The 21,108-nt window shown below is 48.3% G+C and overlaps 1 protein-coding gene across 1 annotated transcript; it reads right to left on the reverse strand.

The window, feature by feature from the left end:
- Positions 1–1,060: 1,060 nt before the first annotated feature.
- FAM32A (family with sequence similarity 32 member A) lies at positions 1,061–7,553 on the reverse strand. Its single transcript, XM_012469870.2, has 4 exons — positions 7,408–7,553; positions 7,148–7,289; positions 1,624–1,677; positions 1,061–1,314 (listed from the first exon to the last, which is right to left on the reverse strand). Exons 1-4 carry the CDS (start codon positions 7,536–7,538, stop codon positions 1,246–1,248), a joined length of 396 nt encoding a protein of 131 aa, XP_012325293.2. The 5' UTR covers positions 7,539–7,553; the 3' UTR covers positions 1,061–1,245.
- Positions 7,554–21,108: the final 13,555 nt, after the last annotated feature.

Raw genomic sequence — 21,108 nt, forward strand, 5'->3', positions numbered from 1 at the left:
TGTCTCTACTAAAAATACAAAAAATTAGCCAGGTGTGGTGGCAGGTGCCTGTAGTCCCAGGTACTTGGGAGGCTGAGGCAGGAGAATTGCTTGAATCTGGGAAGTGGAGGCTGCAGTGAGCTGAGTTCACACCACTGCACTCCAGCCTGGCAACAGAGTGACTCTGCCTCAAAAAAAAAAAAAAAAAAAAAAAAGGCACTCAGACTTATAAAAACTGGACAACCCTAAATCCCACACTTAGTTTTTCTCTTCTGCCTTCATTATTCTTTCAATAGCTCCATCAACAGAGATTATTTCTCCAGTAGCACATGTGGTTTGATTGTCAACCAGGACACACGGGCCCTACAAGATCCCAGCCCTCCACCATGGATGCCTGAGCCCTCCCATTTGACTGCACCCATGTCTGTCTGTGCTGGCACTCTGCCCTGCTCCTGTCACCGCTGAGGTGTCCTTAGGGTAGGAATGCCAAACAGGCTCCGAGTGATGTGTCAACTCTGAGTAAATACAAGAGGCTGCTAGGAGCCCCCGGCTGAGGACTGAGTGGCAGGCTATATCTGGGTTCCATGTCAAAGAATGCTGTGATCCATTAGCAATGTCTGCCATGGCAACGCCCATTAGAAGTACCTGGAAGGAGGGTTTTGGGAACAGGCTCAGAAAGGAACAAGGCGTGTCTGTTCCATTCTTCCCCTAGGTGGCTGTTTTGCCAGCCAGGCTGCGCTGTTTCAGTGGCCAGGTGGCTGAGGAGGAGGAAGTCTCAAGGCCACAGAGTTGCAAGTGGCTTCTCTGGGGCCTGTAGGGAATAGCACAGGCCCCAAGCTACAGGAAGCTCGCAAGAGCACCCACGCTGGGTCCTGCGGGGTTCTGCATAGGGCAGGCCACCTGGCATTATCAGCTCCTGACCCTCTGGAGTCCGTCTCATCCGGGAGAAGACAGCTGGCTGGCCTCAGAGTGTTAGCTGCAACTCGAGGGTAAAAACATTTACCTCTGGATAAACTTAGAAACTTTCCATCCAAACGAAAAGGGTGTGTCTTCTATATGTTGCCAAGAAACCTAAACTGAGGACAAGGACAATTTTACTTTAATAAGTTCCAGAATGAGGGTGCACAGCTTCGAAGATCAGTCTGTAGCAGAAGACGCGAGGGTGTGTGTAAAGCCGTGTGTCTAGAATATACCAAAGGAAACACACACAACCCCAGCATGGCCTTTGGCGAACCCTTGATGCTGCTCCATCCCGGGGGCAGGCAGCTACTTCGTCCAGCTGACTTTGGGAATGTCGTAATGCTCCGTGAGTGTGTCCAGGTGTCTGTTAAAGTCCTGGGAAAGTGGAGTGGAAGGCCGGTGTCAGCGTAGACCCAAGCGGGGTGCTGGGGAGAAGAGGCACTGCCCAGCCCCATCTCCCCCACATCCCATCTCTCCTGGCCCCTCCTCCAACTCACCCTGCCAGGCCTTACAGATGCCTGAACCCTGGGCTCACCTTTGAGTAGCCCTAGGGAAGTGTCATTTCTGTTGGGTAAGCTTTCCTTCTCATCAACATGCCAACAGCTCCCTCTGCCAGGCTGTTAGCCTCTGGCCCAGCTGGGACCCTGAATGCCTCGGCCTCCCCCACCGGACACAGTGACTCACCTCCACTCTCTGCTTGTGGGTTTTGGACGCTTTCTTCAGGATCCTTTCCATTTGCTGAAGAGAGAAGAGACACGGAGGTGAGTTTACAGGCTCCATACAGCCCAGGCTGGCATGGGATGGAAGATGGAGCCCTGGCCAGCCCAGCTCTCACGTCTAGAACAGCTGGAGGTTTCAGGCTGTGTGCCTTGCCCCCTCTCTCAGCTGCACTCAGGCTGGTCCAACAGGGAACCCAGGCCAGTTACCAGCCTCGTGAGTGGCAGGAAATGAACCAACAATGCCTGAGTGGGTACCCATGAGCAGACTCTGCTGGGAGCTGTCGGCACGCTTCCCGCATCCTGAGGTGACTGACAGCACTCCCAGTTTGGAGAAAAACAAAGTCCCAGAGGGGGTTTGAGGAATGATGAGAGAGAGAGAGGTAAAGAGCCCAACACAGAGCAGGCACTCAAGTGACACTTCCCATCCTGACGTCAGGGCTACAAGACCAGGATCACCGTCCCCAGTGTGACTCTGAAATATGTATCCTGCACAATGACCTGCTCCAACCTTCACTTCAAACACTCAATGATACCTGGAAAGGTCAGTATCTGGTAGCAGCTGGGTCTGTGGGCTGGGCACGGTGGCCCATGCCTGTAATCCCAGCACTTTGAGAGGTTAAGGTAGGAGGAGAGCTTGAGCCCAGGAGTTCAAGGCTAGCCTGGGCAACGTGAGGAGACCCCAACTCTACAAAAAAATCAGCTGATTGTGGTGGCGCATGCCTGTGTTCCCAGCTACTGGGGAGGCTGGGGTGAGAGGACTGCTGGACCCAGGAGGCCGAGACTGCAGTGGGCTATGATCACACCACTGTACTCCAGCCTGGGCGACAGAGTGAGAGAGACCCTGTCTCAAAAAAAAAAAAAAAAAAAAAAAGAGTTGGGAGTGTGGGACACAAAGCCAGACAGATCTGAGGCCACACACTTCCTAGCTGGGCGACCGTGGCCCACTCTTTGGTGGCCGCCATGAACCCTGCTGCCTATTAGTCATTGCTCGTGCAGTTCCCATGCCTCTGAGCTGGCCGTGGACTCAGTTAACTCAAAAGAACACGGTGCCAGTTCTGGGTCCACGCATAAGACCTGGCAGCGTTAGCTTCAAGCCCTTGGAAGCCAGTCGCTGTGCAGGAAGCCTGATGGCCTTGCTGGAAAGAAAGGACCTGGAGGATGAGATGACATGAAGGGAGAGGCCACGAAAGACACACTGAGAGGCTGGGCGTGATGGCTCACGCCTGTAATCCCAACACTTTCGAGGGCAGAGGTAGGCAGATCACTTGAGGTCAGGAGTTCGAGTCCAGCCTGGCCAACATGGCCGGTCACTACTAAAAATACAGAAATTAGCCGGGTGTGGTGGTGTGCACCTATAGTCCCGGCTACTTGGAAGGCTGAGGCAGGAGAATTGTTTGAACCTGGGAGGTGGAGGTTGCAGTGAGTGAGATCGTGCCACTGCACTCCAGCCTGGGCGACAGAGCAAGTCTCTGTCTTAAGAAAAAGAAGCACTGAGGCACCAACTATATGATGGCAAAGCCAACTTAGATGCTTCAGCACAGCTGCACCTGCAGACTCCAGGCCCAGCTGCCATCTGACTGCACCAGACTCCAAGTGAGGTCAGCAGGAGAACTACCCCGCTGAGCCCAGTTCCCCCAAAGCACCATGAGATATTATTAGCAGGGGCCACCTGGCTGCTCCTCTCTGTCCCCTCTTCTCCTTCTCTCCCTCCTCACCTCCTTCTGTGTCCAGTCAGCCCCCGCCTAGCTGATTCTCCTGCTAAGGAGTGCACTCTGCCCATCTCTGTCCCTCTGCCTGCTGCTGTGAGCCCAGCCGAAGCCTGTGTCTCTTCAAGAGAAGTCACACTGATTTGTCCAACTGCCACACAATGCCAGGTACCTGGCTGGGCTCTACCCACAGGTGTGGCACCCAGCTAATATTTTAGTTTTTGCAGAGACAGGGTATCGCTATGTAACCCAGGCTAGTCTCAAACTCCTGGCCTCCCGAAATGTTGGGATTACAGGTGTGAGTCACTGTGCCTGGCTGACTCCGCTTGGATTGGATTTCTAATGGGGCACCCCATTTACCTTTTTATTTTTGAGACGGAGTCTCGCTCTGTCGCCTCCTGGGTTCAAGCAATTCTCCTGCCTCAGCCTCCTGAGCAGCTGGGACTATAGGTGTGCGCGACCACACCTGGCTAATTTTTGTATTTTTAGTTGAGACAGGCTTTCATCATGTTGGCTAGGATGGTCTCAATCTCTTGAGTTCCTGATCTGCCTCAGCCTCCAAAAGTTCTGGAATTACAGGCGTAAGCCACCACGCCCAGCCTCCCATTTACCTTCTTTATAACTCTAGCTTTGGTTCCCATCCCTCGACCCCCATCCCAGAAAACCTGCTTTACCTGGAACTGTTCCCACCCCAGTAAACCGCACCTTCATTCATCAAACTGCCCAGCCCAAAGACTTGACTCTTCTTTCCTTCCCAGCTTACATTCAACCCAACAGCTAGCCCTGCATTCATCCTTCAAAACCTATCCCCAACCTGTTACCTTCCACTGGCTCCACCATGACTGCTCTACTCTGAGCTGCCATTATTAGTCTCTTGACAGTTACATCAGTCTCTTATCCTGGCTCCAGCAATAAAATCTCAGCCCTGCCTCTGACTATAGCCTCAGGGTTAGAAGGGACAGAAATGTATTTACTTGGCCAGACGCGGTGGCTCACACCTGTAATCCCAGCGCTTTGGGAGGCTGAGGCAGGTAAATCACTTGAGGTCAGATCATCAGGACCAGCCTGACCAACATGGTGAAACCCTGTCTTTACTACAAATACAAAAATTAGCTGGGTGTGATAGTGGGCGCCTGTAGTCCTAGCTACTTGGGAGGCTGAGGCAGGAGAATCGCTTGAATGCAGGAGGTGGAGGTTGCAGTGAGCAGAGATTGTGCCAATGCGCTTCAGCCTGGGCGAAAGAGCAAGACTCCGTTTCAGAAAAGAAAAATAAAAAAAGGCTGGGCGCGGAGGCTCATGCCTGTAATCCCAGCACTTTGGGAGGCTGAGGTGGGCGGATCACCTGAGGTCAGGGGTTCAAGAACAGCCTGGCTAACATGATGAATCCCCATCTCTACTAAAAATACAAAAAAGTTAGCCAGGCCTGGTGGCAGGTGCCTGCAGTCCTGGCTACTCGGGAGGCTGAGGCAGGAGAATCGCTTGAACCCAGTAGGTGGAGGTTTCAGTGAGCCAAGATCCCGCCACTGCATTCCAGCCTGGCAACAGCGAGTCTCCGCTCCCCTCAACCATCACCAAAGAAACATATTCACTTGTTAAATCCTTACCACAATCCTATGAGGTAGACTTTAGTGCTACTTTAAGTAAAAGGTAACTAACTTGCCCAGAGTTACACCACTAATTCATGGGAGAGGCAGAGTCAAACTTAGGTCTGTCCTGCCAGAGCTAGCACATCCAGGTGTTTTCCGTATGCCTGAATTAGACCTGGGAGTAAGGAGTCAATTTTCCCCAGTGTTACCATACAGAATCACCTAGACCAGGGATTTCTCAGCCTCGGTACCACTGACATTTGGAATCGGATCATTCTTTTTTTTTTTTGAGATGGAGTCTCACTCTGTAGCCCAGGCTGGAGTGCAGTGGCAAGATCTCAGCTTACTGCAACCTCTGCCTCCCTGTTCAAGCAATTCTCCTAAACTCAGCCTCCCAAGAATTACAGGCACCAGCCACCATGCCCAGCTAATTTTTGAATTTTTTTTTTGAGACGGAGTTTCACTCTTGTTACCCAGGCTGGAGTGCAATGGCGCGATCTTGGCTCACCGCAACCTCCGCCTCCTGGGTTCAGGCAATTCTCCTGCCTCAGCCTCCTGAGTAACTGGGATTACAGGCACACACCACCATGCCCAGCTAATTTTTTGTATTTTTAGTAGGGACGGGGTTTCACCATGTTGACCAGGATGGTCTCAATCTCTTTACCTCATGATCCACCTGCCTCGGCCTCCCAAAGTGCTGGGATTACAGGTGTGAGCCACCGCGCCTGGCCCAATTTTTGTATTTTTTAGTAGAGACAGGGGTTCACCATGTTGGCCAGTTTGGTCTTGAACTCCTGACCTCGTGATCCGCCCACCTTGGCCTCCCAAAGTGCTGGGATTACAGGCGTAAGCCACCGTGCCCAGCCTGGAGACAGATGGTTCTTGGCTGCAGCAGGCTGTCCTGTGTATTGCAGGGCGAGAAGCATCATCCCTGGCCTCTAGCCACTGTTGCCAGTAGTCCCTGCCCCAACCCGGCTGAGAACCAAAAATGTCTCCAAACCTTGAGTTTAGGGGAGTGGAGACTGCACCCAGTTGAGAATCACTGACCTTGACTGACTATTCCTTCTCCCCAGCATAATGGACCAAGTTTATTTATCTTTTTATGAACTCTTTTGTTCTCCATTGCATACCACACATTTATTGTATTTAATATCAAGAAAAAGTAATTGATTGGAGCCTTAAAATACAACAGAAACAAAGTCGTCGTGGGCATGGCCATTCAATACCAACAGCTGAGACTGGGAGCAGTGGCTCACACCTAGAAGCCCTTTTGGAGGCTGAGGCAGGAGGATACTTGAGGTCAGGAGTTCGAGACCAGCCTGGCCAATATGGTGAGACCGCATCTCTATTAATCCCAGTTACTCGGGAGGCTGAGGCAGGAAAATTGCTTAATCCCGGGAATCGGAGGCTACAGTGCTCCAACCCACGCAAAACAAATACATTTAAAAAATATACAACGTTTGAATCTGCCAAAAAAAAGTCGTCATGGAAATAACCTTTGTGGTGACTTCGAGCGGTGAGCACAGTGAAACCTCGTCTCTACTAAAAATACAGAAATTAGCTGGGCATGATGGTGGGTGCCCGTAGTCCTAGCTACTCGAGAGGCTGAGACAGGAGAATCGCTTGAACCCAGGAGGCAGAGGTTGCAGTGAGCCGAGACTGCGCCAATGCACTCCAGCCTGGGCAACAGAGTGAGGCTCCGTTTCAAAAAAGGAAAAGAAAGGCCATTTAATATCACTTAATATCAACAGCAGAAATCCACTGAGCATTTATGCATTGCTTTTTACCTTCATGACTTCCTCTAAAGTTCCCAACCCTCTTAAAATAAATTACTATCCTAACTCGCACAAAGAAGGAAACTGAGGCACGGGAATAATAAAGTCACTGGCCTAGTATCTCAGGGCAAATGAGCCACAGCGCTGGAATCCAAACCCGGGTCTCCAGCTTTGGCCTCTTTTCAATGCCAGCTCTGGCTCTCCCCTCTGAGGCCCACTCTGGCCAGCGGAGTCTTCTCATCCTTGGAGCTCCCCAGGCAGGGGAAGACTCCTCTCTCACTTACGGACAGCATCATCTCCCCGTAATTAAGGTCTCCTCTGACTGCACCCCTGCCCTCCGAGAGTCCCAGTCCTGACCCCAATTTCGAGTCTCCTGGCACCGGATGTCCCCGCCCTCCCCGCCGCCTTCTGCTTCTGCTCACCCGCTTCTCCTGCATTTTCTCGAAGGCCGCCTGGGCCGGGGTCCGCTTGTCCAGGCCGCGCCGCTTCTCCTCCTCGTTCTTTTTGCTCGTTCCCATTGCTTCCAGGAGTTTCGCTTTGTCTTTGTCCTTCTTTTTCTTCTTCCTGGAAAATGAAACAAGGAGGGGGCGGTTGAGGGCGGGTCGGAGGGTCAGGGCCAGGGTTCCCGAGAAAAGTGTCTAAGGAGAGTGAAAACGGAATCCCGCAGGCCCTCGGGCCTCACCGCTTAGTCACTCCGAGCTCTGCGACGCCTTTCAGCTTCAGGGGTCCCTTTTGGACCTGCTCGTAGGCCTCCATAACATTCCCCAGTGGTTCAGTAGATGGACTGCCACACTTCCTGTTTGCAAATACCATTTCCGCCAGAATGCCCGCCTTGCTTCTCTTTGATTGGCTGAGCTACAGGATGAGCATACGTTCTTGGTTCTGGACCCGCGACACTCTTCGGGTAGTGGGCGGGACGGCGAGCCAAGCGAGTGCGCGCCCTTCTTATTCCGTCTCCTGCCACATTTCCGAATTTGGCGCCAACTTCCGGTCTCCCATCCTTCAAACAGGGAGCCGGAAACCCAACCCCTTTTTGAGCGTTTTGCCTGCTTTTGGGTGTCCTATTCTCTCTCCCTGTTCTTTTTTTTTCTTTCTTTTTTAGAGACAGGGTCTTGGTCTGTCACCTAGGCTGGAGTGCAGTGGCGCGATCTTAGCTCACTGCAGCCTTGAACTCCTGGACTCAAGAGATCCTCCCGCTTCAGCCTCTCCAGCAGCTGGGACTACAGGCGGGCGCCACTGAGCGCGGCTAATATTTTAATTTTTTTGTAGAGATGGGGGTCTCGCTATCTTGTCCAGGCTGGTCTCAAACTCCTGGGTTCAAGCCATCCTCCCGCTTCAGCCTCCCAAAACACTGGATCACAGGCCTCAACCATGGCGCCCGTCCCCTGTTCTGTGAAGCTGGACCTAATTTTGTAAATCTACTCAGTATTCATTAATTTTTCAGCTTTTGGTAAATGACAATATTATGTGGTATGTTAAAACAATTAAAAATCAATTTTATGAGGCATATTTTATATACAGTAAAATTTCATATTTTTTTCATTTATTTAGTTGACAAAATTGTATATTTACTGTTTACAATATGATGCTTTGAAGTATGTGTGCATTGTGGGATGGCTAAGTCAAGCTAATTACCATGTATGACCTCAAATACTTATTTTTTTTATGGTGAGACCACTTAAAATCTCGCTTAGCAATTTTCAAGAGTGTAATACATTGTTATTAACTATAGTCACCATGTTGTAAAATAGATCTCTTGGACTTATTTCTCCTCTCTTTTTTTCTGAGACAGAATCTCGCTCTGTCACCAGGCTGGAGTGCAGTGGTGCGATCTCAGCTCACTGCAACCTCTGCCTCCCAGGTTCAAGCAATTCTCCTGCCTCAGCCTCCCGAGTAGCTGGGATTACAGGCACACACTACCATGCTCAGCTAATTTTTGTATTCTTAGTAGAGACGGGTTTCACCATGTTGGCCAGGCTGCTCTCAAACTCTTGACCTTGTGATCTGCCCACCTAGGCCTCCCAAAGTGTTGGGATTACAGGCATGAGCCACCGTGCCCAGCCTTCTCCTCTCTTAACTGAAATTTTATGTCCTTTTTTGATTCACAGAAGTGAGATCATGTGGTATTTGTCGTTCTAAAACGTACCAATTTAGTCCGGGCACGGTGGCTCACTCCTGTAATACCAGCACTTTGGGAGGCTGAGGTGGGTGGATCACTTCAGGTCAGGAGTTCGAGACCAGCCTGGCCAACATGGTGAAACCTCATCTCTAGTAAAAATATGAAAAATTAGCTGGGTGTGGTGGTGTGCCCCTGTAATCCCAGCTACTCAGGAGGCTGAGACAGGAGAATTGCTTGAACCTGGGAAGTGGAGGTTGCAGTGAGCTGAGCTCTCGCGACTGCATTCCAGCCTGGGAGACAAGAGTGAAACTGTCTCAAAACAAACAAGCAAACAAACGAAATAAATAAAAAACTATGTTCATGTACACATCCCATATTAAAAAAAAACACACACAAAGTGCAGAAGGGGTTAAAGAGAGAAAGGAAGGGCCAAGTGCAGTGACTCATGCTTGTAATTCTAGGGCATTGGGAGGATTGCTTGAGGACAGGAGATCAGCCTGGACAACTTAGTGAGAACCTATCTCTACTATTTTTAAATATACATATATTTTAAAAAGGGCAGGCACAGTGGCTCATGCCTGTAATCCTAGCACTTAGGGAGGCAGAGGTGGGCAGATCACCGGATGTCAAAAGTTTGAGACCAGACTGGGCAACGTGGAGAAACCCCATCTCTACAGAAAATTTAAAAATCAGCTGGGTGGGCCAGGTGAAGTGACTCACGCCTGTAATCTCAGCACTGAGGCCGAGGTGGGCGGATCACAAGGTCAGGAGATCGACACTATCCTAGCCAACATGGTGAAACCTCGTCTCTACTAAAAATACAAAAATTAGCTGGGTGTGGTGGTTTGAGCCTGTAGTCCCAGCTGCTCAGGAGGCTGAGGCAGGAGAATCGCTTGAACTCGGGAAGCAGAGGTTGCGGTGAGCCGAGATCATGCCACTGCACTCCAACCTGGGCAATAGAGTGAGACAACATCTCAAAAAAAAAAGAAAAAAACTTAGCCGGGTGTGGTGGCATGTGTCTGTAGTCCCAGCTACTTGGGAGGCTGAGGTGGGAGGGTCACTTGCGTTACGGGGGTTGAGGCTGCAGTGAGCTATGATTCTTTTAAGCGTGAAGTGTGTATATGAAACATCTATATATCTGCAATGTTCTTTTTATTTCTGTCCTTAGCTTTTTATTTTATTTTTTGATAGAGAGTCTCACTCTGTTGCCCAGGTTGGAATGCAGTGATGCAATCTCAGCACACTACAACCTCCACATCATCCTGGGTTCAAGAGATTTTTCTGCCTCAGCCTTCCAAGTAGCTGGGATTACAGATGTGAGCCACCATGCCCAGCTAATTTTTGTATTTTCAGTAGACACAGGGTTTTGACATGTTGGCCAGCTGGTCTCAAACTCCTGATCTCAAGTGATCTGCTTGCCTCGGTCTCCCAAAGTGCTGGGATGACAGGTGTGACCCACCACGCCTGGCCAGCTTTTCGCTTTAGTGAAATATCTTGAAGTGCTTTATGTGGCAGAAAGCTCACCTCCACTGTATCCTTCTGGAAGGCTGGATGGACTGGGGCTGAATAAACCAGTCTCTAATAGATGGCCATATTTATGACCACAAATCTTTTTTTTTGGAGACAGAGTCTTGCTCTGTCACCCAGGCTGGAGCGCAGTGTTGCAATCTCGGCTCACTGCAACTTCTGCCTCCTGGGTTCAAGCGATTCTCCTGCCTCAGCCTCCCGAGTAGCTAAGATTACAGGAGCATGCCACCATGCCCAGCTAATTTTTGTCCAGTTAAAATTTGTATTTTGAGTAGAGATGAAGTTTCACCATGCTGGCCAGGCTGGTCTCGAACTCCTGACCTCAGGTGATCCCCAGTACTGGGATTACAGGTGTGAGCTACTGCGCCCAGCCTGGTTTCCTTTTTTAATTCAGGATTTTTATTGAGGATATATTCAAAGCTATTCAAACTCAATTATAAGATAAAGCCATATGAAGATATGATCCCAAAGGTAAACAATGGTTTTATCAGATAAAGCCATATGAAGATATGATCCCAAAGGTAAACAATGGTAAATCATATGAAGATATGATCCCAAAGGTTAACACATGAAAAATACTCTATATCATTAGAGAAATGCAAATTATAATCACAATGGTATACGCACCTGTTTTACAGAATTCTTTTTTAAATTTTTAATTAAAAAAAAAAAAGACAGCTGGGGGTGGTAAGTTTATGCCTATAATCCCAGCACTTTGGGAAGCTGAGGTAGGAGGATCACTTGAGGCTAGGAGTTCAAGACCAGTCTGGCCAACATAGCAAAACAACATCCCTACTAAAATTACAAAAATTAGCTGGGCATGGTAGTGTACTGTGTTTCCAGCTACTCAGGAGGCTGAGGCAGGAGAATTGCTTGAACCTGGGATGCGGAGGTTGCAGAGGGCTGAGATTGTGCCACTGCACTCCAGCCTGGGTGACAGAGCTAGACTCTGTCTCAAAAAACAAACAAACAAACAAACCAAAAAATAGAGACAGGGTCTTTCTATGTTGCCCAGGCTGGTCTCGAACTTCTGGGCTCAAGTCATCCTCCCGTTTCAGCCTCCCAAACTGCTAGGATTACAGGCTGGAGCCACTACACCCAGCCCTTAAAAAAAAAAGTATAATGTGTGTATGTGTATGTGTATGTGTATGTGTATGTGTATGTGTATGTGTATGTGTATGTGTATGTATATATGTGTGTGTGTGTGTGTGTGTGTGTGTGTGTGTGTGTTTAAATCAGACTTCAGGAGGCCAAGGTTCACTTGAGTTCAGGAGTTCAAGACCAGTCTGACCAACATGGTGAAACCCTGTCTCTATTAAAAAAAACAAAAACAAAAATTAGCTGAGCATGGTGGCCCGTGCCTATAATCCCAGCTACTTGGTAGGCTGAGGCAGGAGAATCGCTTCAACCTGTGAGGTGGAGGTTGCAGTAAGCCATAATCACACATGCATTCCAGCCTGGGTGACAGAAGGAGACTATGTCTCCAAAAAAAAAAAAAATCAATAGAGATAGGGTATTACTGTGTTGTCCAGGTTGGTCTCAAACTCCTTCCTCCCGAAGTGCTAGAATTACAGGCGTGAGCCACCAATCCTGGCCCTTTCTTTCTTTTCACCCTTTCAGCACTGTGCGGTTTTCTTACATGGGATGTGTACATGCATATATATATATATATATATGTGTGTGTGTATATATATATATATATATTTTTTTTTTGAGACAGAGTCTCGATTTGTTGCCCAGGCTGCAGTGCAGTGGCATGATCTTGGCTGACTGCAACTTCTGCCTCCCGGGTTCAAGAGATTCTCCTCTCTCAGCCTCCCGAACAGCTGAGAATACAGGCGCCTGCCACCACACTCCACTAAGTTTTGTATTTTTAGTAGAGATGGGGTTTTGCCATGTTGTCCAGGCTGGTTTCGAACTCCTGACCTCAGGTGATTCACCCACCTCAGCCTCCCAAAGTGCTGGGATTACAGGCGTGAGCCACCACGCCCGGCCTTTGCATATATCTTTTTTTTTTTTTTTCCCTTGAGACAGAGTCTTGCTCTGTCGCCGGGAGCCAGGCTGGAATTCAATGGCGAGACCTCGGCTCACTGCAACCTCTACCTCCCGGGTTCAAGCAATTCTCCTGCCTCAGCCTCCCGAGTACCTGGGACTACAGGCGTGTGCCACCACGCCCAGCTAATTTTTGTATTTTTAGTAGAGGCGGGGTTTTACCATGTTGGCCAGGATGGTCTCAATCTCTTGACCTCGTGATCTGCCCGCCTCGGCCTCCCAAAGTGCTGGGATTACAGGCATGATGAGCCACTGCGCCCGGCCTGCATATATCTTTTTAATGTCAGCAGAGTACTATGGAAATTTTTGATTTCTTCTCTATTTACCTCTGTATTAAAAACCTAGTGGGGGAAAAAAAAAGCCTGTTATAATGAGAAAAATGTAAAAAGACTGTGCCTACCAAGTATCTGTGAAGATGTGGTAAAACTAGAATTCAAATGTACTGCTGCTGTGAATGTGAAATGGCTCAAACGGTTTAGAAATCAGTCTCACAGTTCTTCAAAAGATTAAACATTCATGGCTGGGTGCGGTGGCTCACGCCATAATCCTAGCACTTTGGGAGGCCAAGGAGGGTGGATCATGAGGTGAGGAGTTTGAGACCAGCCTGGCCAGTATGACAAAACCTGTCTTCACTAAAAATACAAAAAGTTAACCGGGCATGGTGGTGCATGCCTGTAGTCCCAGTTACTCAAGAGGCTGAGGCAGGAGAATTGCTGGAACCTGGGAAGTGGAAGTTGCAGTGAGCCGAGATTGCACCAGTGCACTCCAGTCTAAAAAAAAAAAAGTTAAACATTCGCTTATACTATGACAAAATAATCAAATTCCTAGGTTTTAACTCAAGTGAAATGAAAGTATAGACCCAAATAAGATTGCGTACATAAATGTTCACTGCAGATTTATTTGCAATAGCCAACAAATTAGAAACAGCCCTGATACTGCCCCTAGATAAATGAAGGGACACCATGCGTGCCCACACATCTTGTCTGAATTTTGCAGCTAATGGAATTGCTAGGTCCAAGGTTATGCACATTTGCACATTTTATTTCTCATAGCTTTTGTCCAAATTGTGCCAGGGAGGTTTTTTATGAGGGGCGAGGAGAAGGGAGTGGGGAGAAGACGAAGGAGGTGGAGAAGAGAGAAGCAAACGTCCCCAAATCTACCGGACAGGAGAAAAAGAACAAAGGGGCCGCCTTTCTCATTCCTACCTGCAGGGGGCAACAAGCCACTGCCTAATTCGCCGTTCACAATTGGATAAGACGCTGGAGAGAGAAGGGGCTTCTGGTACCAGGGGATCGGGGCTGCCAGCATTTTTGTGTCAAAAGAAAGGCGGTCTTTTGTCTGGGCTCAGTGGCTCACACCTGTAATCCCAGCACTTTGGGAGGCCGAGGTGGGAGGATCGCTTGAGGCCAGGAGTTCAAGACCAGCCTGGGCGACATAGCAAGACCTCATCTTTGCAAAGAGTAAAAAATTAGCCAGGTGTGGTGGGGCACACTTGTTGTCTCAGCTCCTTGGGAAGCTGAGGCAGGAGGATCACTTGAGCCTGGGTTTGGGTGTTCGAGGGTGCAGTGAACTATGATCATGTTGATGGATGCACTGTAGCTTGGGCAATAGAGCAAGACCCTATCTCAAAAAAATAAAAATAAAAATAAAAAAGGAAAAGGAAAGGATTGTGTTGAGTCTTGAATACAAATTTTAAAAATAAATAAAAAGAAATAGTCACGTACCAGTGTTAACTTCTTAGTAGTGCTAAGTGTGCTGTGGTTGTATAAGATGTTAACACTGGAGCCGGGTGTGATGGCTCACGCCTGTAATCCCAGCACTTTGGAAGGCTGAGGTGGGTGGATTATTTGAAGTTAGGAGTTCGAGACCAGCCTGGCCAACATTGTGAAACTGTGTCTCCACTGAAAATACAAAAATTAGCCAAGTGTGGTGGTGCACACCTGTAGTCCCAGCTACTGGAGAGACTGAGGCAGGAGAATCGCTTGAACCCTGGAGGCAGAGGCTGCAGTGAGCCAAGATCGTGCCATTTGCCATTTTACTCCAGCATGGGTGACAGAGCGAGCCTCCATCTAAAAATAAACAAACAAAATGTTAGAGGAAGCAGGTCAAAAGGCTTATGGGAGTTATCTGTATCATCCTTGCAATTTTATTTATTTATTTATTTTAAGATGGAGTCTCACTTTTATCACCCAGGCTAGAGTGCAGTGGCACCATCTCAGCTCACTGCAACCTCCACCTCCCAGGCTCAAGTGATTCTTCTGCCTCAGCCTCTCCATTAGCTGAGATTACAGGTGTGTGACACCACACCCAGCTAACTCTTGTATTTTTAGTAGAGACAGGGTTTCTCCGTGTGGGTTAGGCTGGTCTCGAGCTCTTGACTTCAAGTGATCTGCCTGCCTCGGCCTTCCAAAGTGCTGGGATTACAGGCGTGAGCCACCGTGCCTGGTCCATCCCTGCAATTTTACTGTACATTTAAAATTATTTCAAAACTAAAAGTGTATTAGGAATAGAGGCTGGGTGTGGTGGCTCATGCCTATAATCCCAGCACCTTGGGAGGCTGAGGTGGGTGGATCCCCTGAGGTCAAGAGTTCGAGACCCGCCTGGCCAACATGGTGAAACCCCATCTCCACTAAAAATAGAAAAATTAGTCAGGCATGGTGGCAGGTGCCTGTAATCCCAGCTATTCGGGAGGCTGAGGCAGGAGAATCTCTTGAACCCGGGAGGTGGAGGTTGCAGTGAGCCAAGATCGAACCACTGCACTCCAGCCTGGACAACAGAGCAAGACTCCATCTAAAAAAAAAAAAAAGGTAAAGAAAGAATCTGTAAAGGATTCTTTACAGATTTGTAAAGAATTTGTAAAGTGCAGCTGGGGCCGGACTTTCTAGACAGCTTAGCAATAATGTCAAGCTTGCTGGCTGAGCTCCCACTTCAGGAATGTTGCTAAGCGCATAGGATTCCACACCCCCATTCCTCACATCCTAAGGGATTTTCTTCCCAGCCACTGCCTCCATTCTGTGAGTTTTGAAGCTGATGCTTTGAATGCGTGTGCATGTACAGGCAATGAGAATGCTCCAGCAGCACTTTCTAGATGCATGTTGATTCTGGAGGTATTAAAATGTGGAACAAAATGTGTATTATTTAAATGGAGGGGAAGTAAGTGTTTTTTTTTAAATTAAACATTTAATTTGAAATAATGGAAGGCTCACATGCAGTTTTAAGAAATAAACAGGCCGGGTGTGGTGGCACATGCCTGTAATCCCAGCTACTCGAGAGGCTGAGGCAGGAGAATCACTTGAACTCGGGAGGCGGAGGTTGTGATGAGCCGAGATCATGCCACTGCACTCCAGCCTGGGCAACAAGAGTGAAACTCCATCTTAAAAAAAAAAAAGTTCCTCTTCTTGCTCTTTTATGACCATTCGTACTTATCCCCTCACCCCCATTTCTGCACAGCTGGCAGCCAAAGGTCTGTTTATTTCTCTGATGTCATTCATTTTAAGAATGTGACATAAATGGAATCATCCAATATGTAACCTGCTAGGATTGGTTGGTTTTCCACTCAGCATAATTCCCTAGAGGTTCATCCAAGTCGTAATATTTATCTTGTCTGTTTCCCGTAGTTTTCTATGGTATGGATGCACTCATTTGCTTAAGTATTCACATTTGCTTCCAGATTTTGGCTATTGTGATAACACATCTGTTACAGATTTTTATGTGAACATGTTTTCATTCCTTTGGAATTGCCCAAAAGTGTAATTACTGGATGCTATGGTAGCTGCATATTTAAGATACATTTTTAAAAATTGTGATGAAGGCTGGGTGCCGTGGCTCACGGCTGTCATCCCAGGCACTTTGGGAAGTCAAAAACAGAAATTATGGTAAAATCTGGGCATGGTGGCTCACGCTTGTAATCCCAGCACTTTGGGAAGCTGAGGCGGGTGGGTCACCTGAGGTTAGGAGTTTGAGACCAGCCTGGCCAACATGGTGAAACCCTGTCTCTACTAAAAAATTAGCTGACTGTATGGCAGGCGCCTGTAATCCCAGCTACTCAGGAGGCTGAGGCAGGAGAATCGCTTGAACCTGGGAGGCGGAGGTTGTGGTGAGCCGAGATTGCGCCATTGCACTCCAGCCTGGGCAAACTCCGTTTCAAAAAACAAACAACAACAACAAAACATTGTGGCAAGAACACTTAACGTGAAATTCGCCGCCTTCTTCTACCCCTTGTTTTTTAAGAGGCAGGGTCTGTTGCCTGGGTTGTAGTACAGTGGCACAATCATGGTTCACTGCAGCCTCAACTTCCTGGGCTCAAGCAATCCTCCCACCTCAGCCTCCCAATAGCTGGTACCTCAGAGCATGCCCCCATGTTTGGCTAATTTTTGTATATATATGTATTTTTTTTTGCAGAGACAAAGTTTCATCATGTTGCCCAGTCTGGTCTTGAACTCCTAGGATCAAGCGATCCACCCACCTTGGCTTCCGAAGTGCTGGGATTACAGGAGTGAGCCACCACGTCCGGTCTGGCATAATGTTTCCATTTGGGCTATTTGTCTTTCTGTTTTTAAGATGTAAGAGTTCTTAGCTTTTATTATGGTTTCTTTTTGTTTTTGTTTTTGTTTTGAGCTAGTCTCACTCTTGTGGCCCAGGCTGGAGTGCAATGGTGCGACCTTGGCTCACTGCAACCTCTGCCTCACGGGTTCAAGTGATTCCCCTGCCTCAGCCTCCTGAGTAGCTGGGACTACAGGCATGCGCCCCCACGCCGGCTAATTTTTTGTATTTTTAGTAGAGACGGGGTTTCACCATGTTGGCCAGGCTGGTCTCGAACTCCAAACCTCAGCTGGTCCACCCGCCTCGGCCTCCCAAAGTGCTGGGATTACAGGTGTGAGCCACCGCGCCCGGCCTATTGTGGGTTTTTGTTGTTGTTGTTATTTTTGTTTTTGATGGAGTCTGTCTCTGTTACCTGGGCTGGAGTACAGCGGTACAATTACAGCTTACTCTGCCCTTGAAGTCTTGGGCTAGCGATCCTCCCTCAACCTCCTGAATAGCTGGGACCACAGGCATGTGCCACAATGGCCAACTTTTTTTTTTTTTTGAGACAGAGTCTCGCTCTGTGGCCCACACCAGAATGCAATGGCGAAGTCTCATTGCAACCTCCACCTCCTGGGCTCAAGCGAGTCTTCCCCTCAGCACTCCCAGTAGCTGGGACTACAGGACCATAGGTGCATAGATAGCACCTACGGCTAATTTTTTGTACAGACAGGATTTCACCACATTCAAGCCTGCCTTGGCCTCCCAAAGTGCTAAGATTACGGGTGTGAACCACTGTGCCTGGCCTAATTTCTTATTTCTTTTTTGTAGAGATGGGGGCCTCCCTATGTTGCCCAAGCTGATCTTGAACTCCTGGGCTCAAGCAATCCTCCACCCTCAGCCTCCCAAAGTGCTGGGATTACAGATGTGAGCCACTGCACTAGGCCAAGAGTTACTTATATATTCTGAATAGTAGTTCCTTATGAGATATATGATTTGCAAATACAGTTAGCCCTTCATATCCACAGGTTCCTTATCCATGAATTCAATAAACCATGGAGTGAAAATATCTGGAACCAATAAAATAAAAATAACACAACAATAAAAAGAATACAAACAAAAATGTATAACAACTATATAGCATTTATATTCCATTAGATATTATAAGTAATCTAGAGATAATTAAAAGTATATGGAGGACTGGGCACGGTGGCTCATACCTGTAGTCCCAGCACTTTGAGAGGCTGAGGTGGGCTGCTCACTTGAGGTCAGGAGTTCAAGACCAGCCTGGCCAACATGGTGAAAGCCTGTCTCTTCCAAAAATACAAAAATTAGCTGGGTGCAGTGACATGTACCTGTAATTCCAGCTATTCAGGAGGCTGAGGCAGGAGAATAGCTTGAACCCAGGAGGTGGAGGTTGCAGTGAGCTGAGACCGTGACACTGCACTCCAGCCTGGGCGACAGAGTGAGACTCTGTCTCAATAAATAAATAAATAAATAAAGTATATGGAGGATGTGCATAGGCTATATGCAAATATTATGTCATTTTATTTAAATGACTTGAGCATCTGAGCATTTGCCCCATTCTGTGAGCACGACAGGTTTTTGTGTGAACCTAGTTTAAATTTTTTAAAAAATTATACCTTATTTTTTAAAAGCAGTCTCAGGTTCACAGCAAAACTGAGCAGAAGATACAGAGAGTCCTGGTACACCTGCTGCTTCCACGCTTGCCTGGCTTCCCCTGCGATCGAGATCCCCCGCCTGCAAGTGCATGACAGTAGCAAGTTTGTTACAATTGATGAACTGACATTGATACATCATTATCACCCGGAGTGGATGGTTTACATTAGGGGTCACTCTCAGTTGACCATGGGTTTTTATTTCCCTTGGATACACACCCAGGAGTCTTTTTTGTTTTTGTTTTTGTTTTCTGAGACAGGATCTTACTCTGTCACCCAGGCTGGAGTGCAGTGCAGTGGAGCGAACACAGCTCACTGCATCCTCGACCTCCCTAGCTCAAGCAATCCTTCCAAGTAGCTGGATGCCGCCACACCCGGCTAATTTTTATATTTTTTGTAGAGATGGGGCTTCACCATGCTGCCCAGGCTGGTCTCCGACTCCTGGGCTAAAGTGTTCCTCTTGCCTTGGCCTCCCAAAGTGCTGGAATTACAGGCATCAGACACAACACTGGGCCCTGAGGCTTGAGGTAAGGTTAATTCTATTAAAAAAAAAACAAACAAAAATCCAGCCATCCTATTTCCAGAGTGTCTGTACTGTTTTGCCTCCCCACCAGCAACGTATGAGCATTCTGGTTGCTCCACGCCCTCACCAACACTTGATATCGCTTATTTTTATTTATTTATTTATCTGAGATGGAGTTTCACTCTTGTTGTCCAGGCTGGAGTGCAATGGCGCAATCTTGGCTCACCACAACCTCTGCCTCCTGGGCTTAAGTGAGTCTCCTGCCTCAGCCTCCTGAGTAGCTGGGATTACAGGCATGCGCCACCATGCACGGCTAATTTTCTATTTTTAGTAGAGATGGGGTTTCTCCATGTTGGTCAGGCTGGTCTTGAACTCTCAACCTCAGACAATCCACCTGCCTCGGCCTCCCAAAGTGCTGGGATTAGAGGCGTGAGCCACCGCGCCCAGCCAATATCGTTTATTTTTAAAAAGTCATTCTTGGATGGCTGGACATGATTGTTCATGACTGTAATCCTAGCACTTTGGGAGGCTGAGGTGTGTGGATCACTTGAGGCCAAGGGTTCAAGACCAGCCTGGGCAACATAGAGAGACAAAAAATACAAAAAATTAGCCAGATGTGGTGGCATGTGCCTCTAGTCCCAGCTAAAGGCTGAGGAACAGGGGTTACTGCAGTGAGCCATGATTGTACCACTGCACTTCAGCCTGGGTGACAGAGTGAGACCCTGTCTCAAAAAAAAAAAAGTCATTTTTGGGGCATCTTTCAACCCTGATCAGGGTCCCCTTTTACAAGATGACTGCACAGATTTGGTAGAGGATGCTTGATGAGGCTGAGGCAGGGAAGCTTGCTGGGAGATACTGCATAATTCAGGCCGGGAAGAGAAAACACAGGTGAGACCCACAACGAGAAGGGCGTGGAGGGCCAGGCTAAGAATTCAGACCCCCAGATTCTCCACCCAAGAGGATTCTGGGCCTTAATAAAGTTGGTAGCTCTACCCTTTGGCCTGGCGTAGTGGTTCATGCCTGGAATCCCAGCACTTGGAGAGGCTGAGGCGGGTGGATCATCTGAGGTCAGGAGTTCCAGACCAGCGTGGTCAACACAGCAAAACCCTGTCTCTACAAAATACAAAAATTAGCCAGGTGTGATGGTGGGCACCTATAATCCCAGCTACTCGGGAAGCTGAGGTAAGGAGAACTGCTTGAACCCAGGAGGCAGAGGCTGCAGTGAGCTGAGATCGTGCCACTGCACTCCAGCCTGGGTGACAGAGTGAGGCTCAGTCTCAAAAAAAAAAAAAAACAAACAAAAAACTACCCTTAGAAGACGCATGGTATACATTATAATTTTATAATTCTTTTTCTTCCCTTTTTTTTATTTTTTGAGATGGAGTCTCGCTCTGTCTCCCAGGCTAGAGTGCAGTGGCACAATCTCAGCTCACTGCAGCCTCCACCTCCCGGGTTCAAGCAGTTCTCCTTACCTCAGCCTCCCGAGTAGCTGGGATTACAGGTGCCCACCATCACACCTGGCTAATTTTTGTATTTTGTTGAGACAGGGTTTTGCTGTGTTGACCAAGCTGGTCTCTAACTCCTGACCTCAGATGATCCACCCACCTCAGCCTCCCAAAGTGCTGGGATTCCAGGCGTGAGCCGCTGCGCCTGGTTAATATATATTTTTAGAGATAGGGTCTCACTATGTTGCCCAGGCTGGAGTGCAGTGGCTATTCATAGGCACCGTTCTGCTACTGATCAGCACGGGAGTTTTCACCTGCTTCATGTCCGACCTGAGCCAGTTCACCCATCCTAGGTAACCTAGTGGTCCCCTGCTCTCAGAAGGCCACCATACTGATGTGAAACTTTGTGTAGACATCCAATCAGCATAGTGCACCACAGCCCAGAATTCCTGGGCTCCAGCGATCCTCCTGCTGCAGCCTCCCAAGTAGCTGGAACTACAGGTGTGTACCACTGTGC

Source organism: Aotus nancymaae, unplaced genomic scaffold (genome assembly GCF_030222135.1).
Source record: "Aotus nancymaae isolate 86718 unplaced genomic scaffold, 86718_ANA_hifiasm-v0.15.2.pri h1tg000028l, whole genome shotgun sequence".
Lineage (NCBI taxonomy): Eukaryota > Metazoa > Chordata > Mammalia > Primates > Aotidae > Aotus > Aotus nancymaae.

Coding starts and splice junctions, on each gene's coding strand:
- FAM32A (XM_012469870.2), bottom strand. CDS start 7,538: ATGGTATTTGCAAACAGGAAGTGTGGCAGTCCATCTACTGAACCACTG. Junction 7,290..7,407: donor GAGCTCGGAGTGACTAAGCG/GTGAGGCCCGAG, acceptor TTCATTTTCCAG/GAAGAAGAAAAAGAAGGACA. Junction 1,315..1,623: donor CCCACAAGCAGAGAGTGGAG/GTGAGTCACTGT, acceptor CCACTTTCCCAG/GACTTTAACAGACACCTGGA.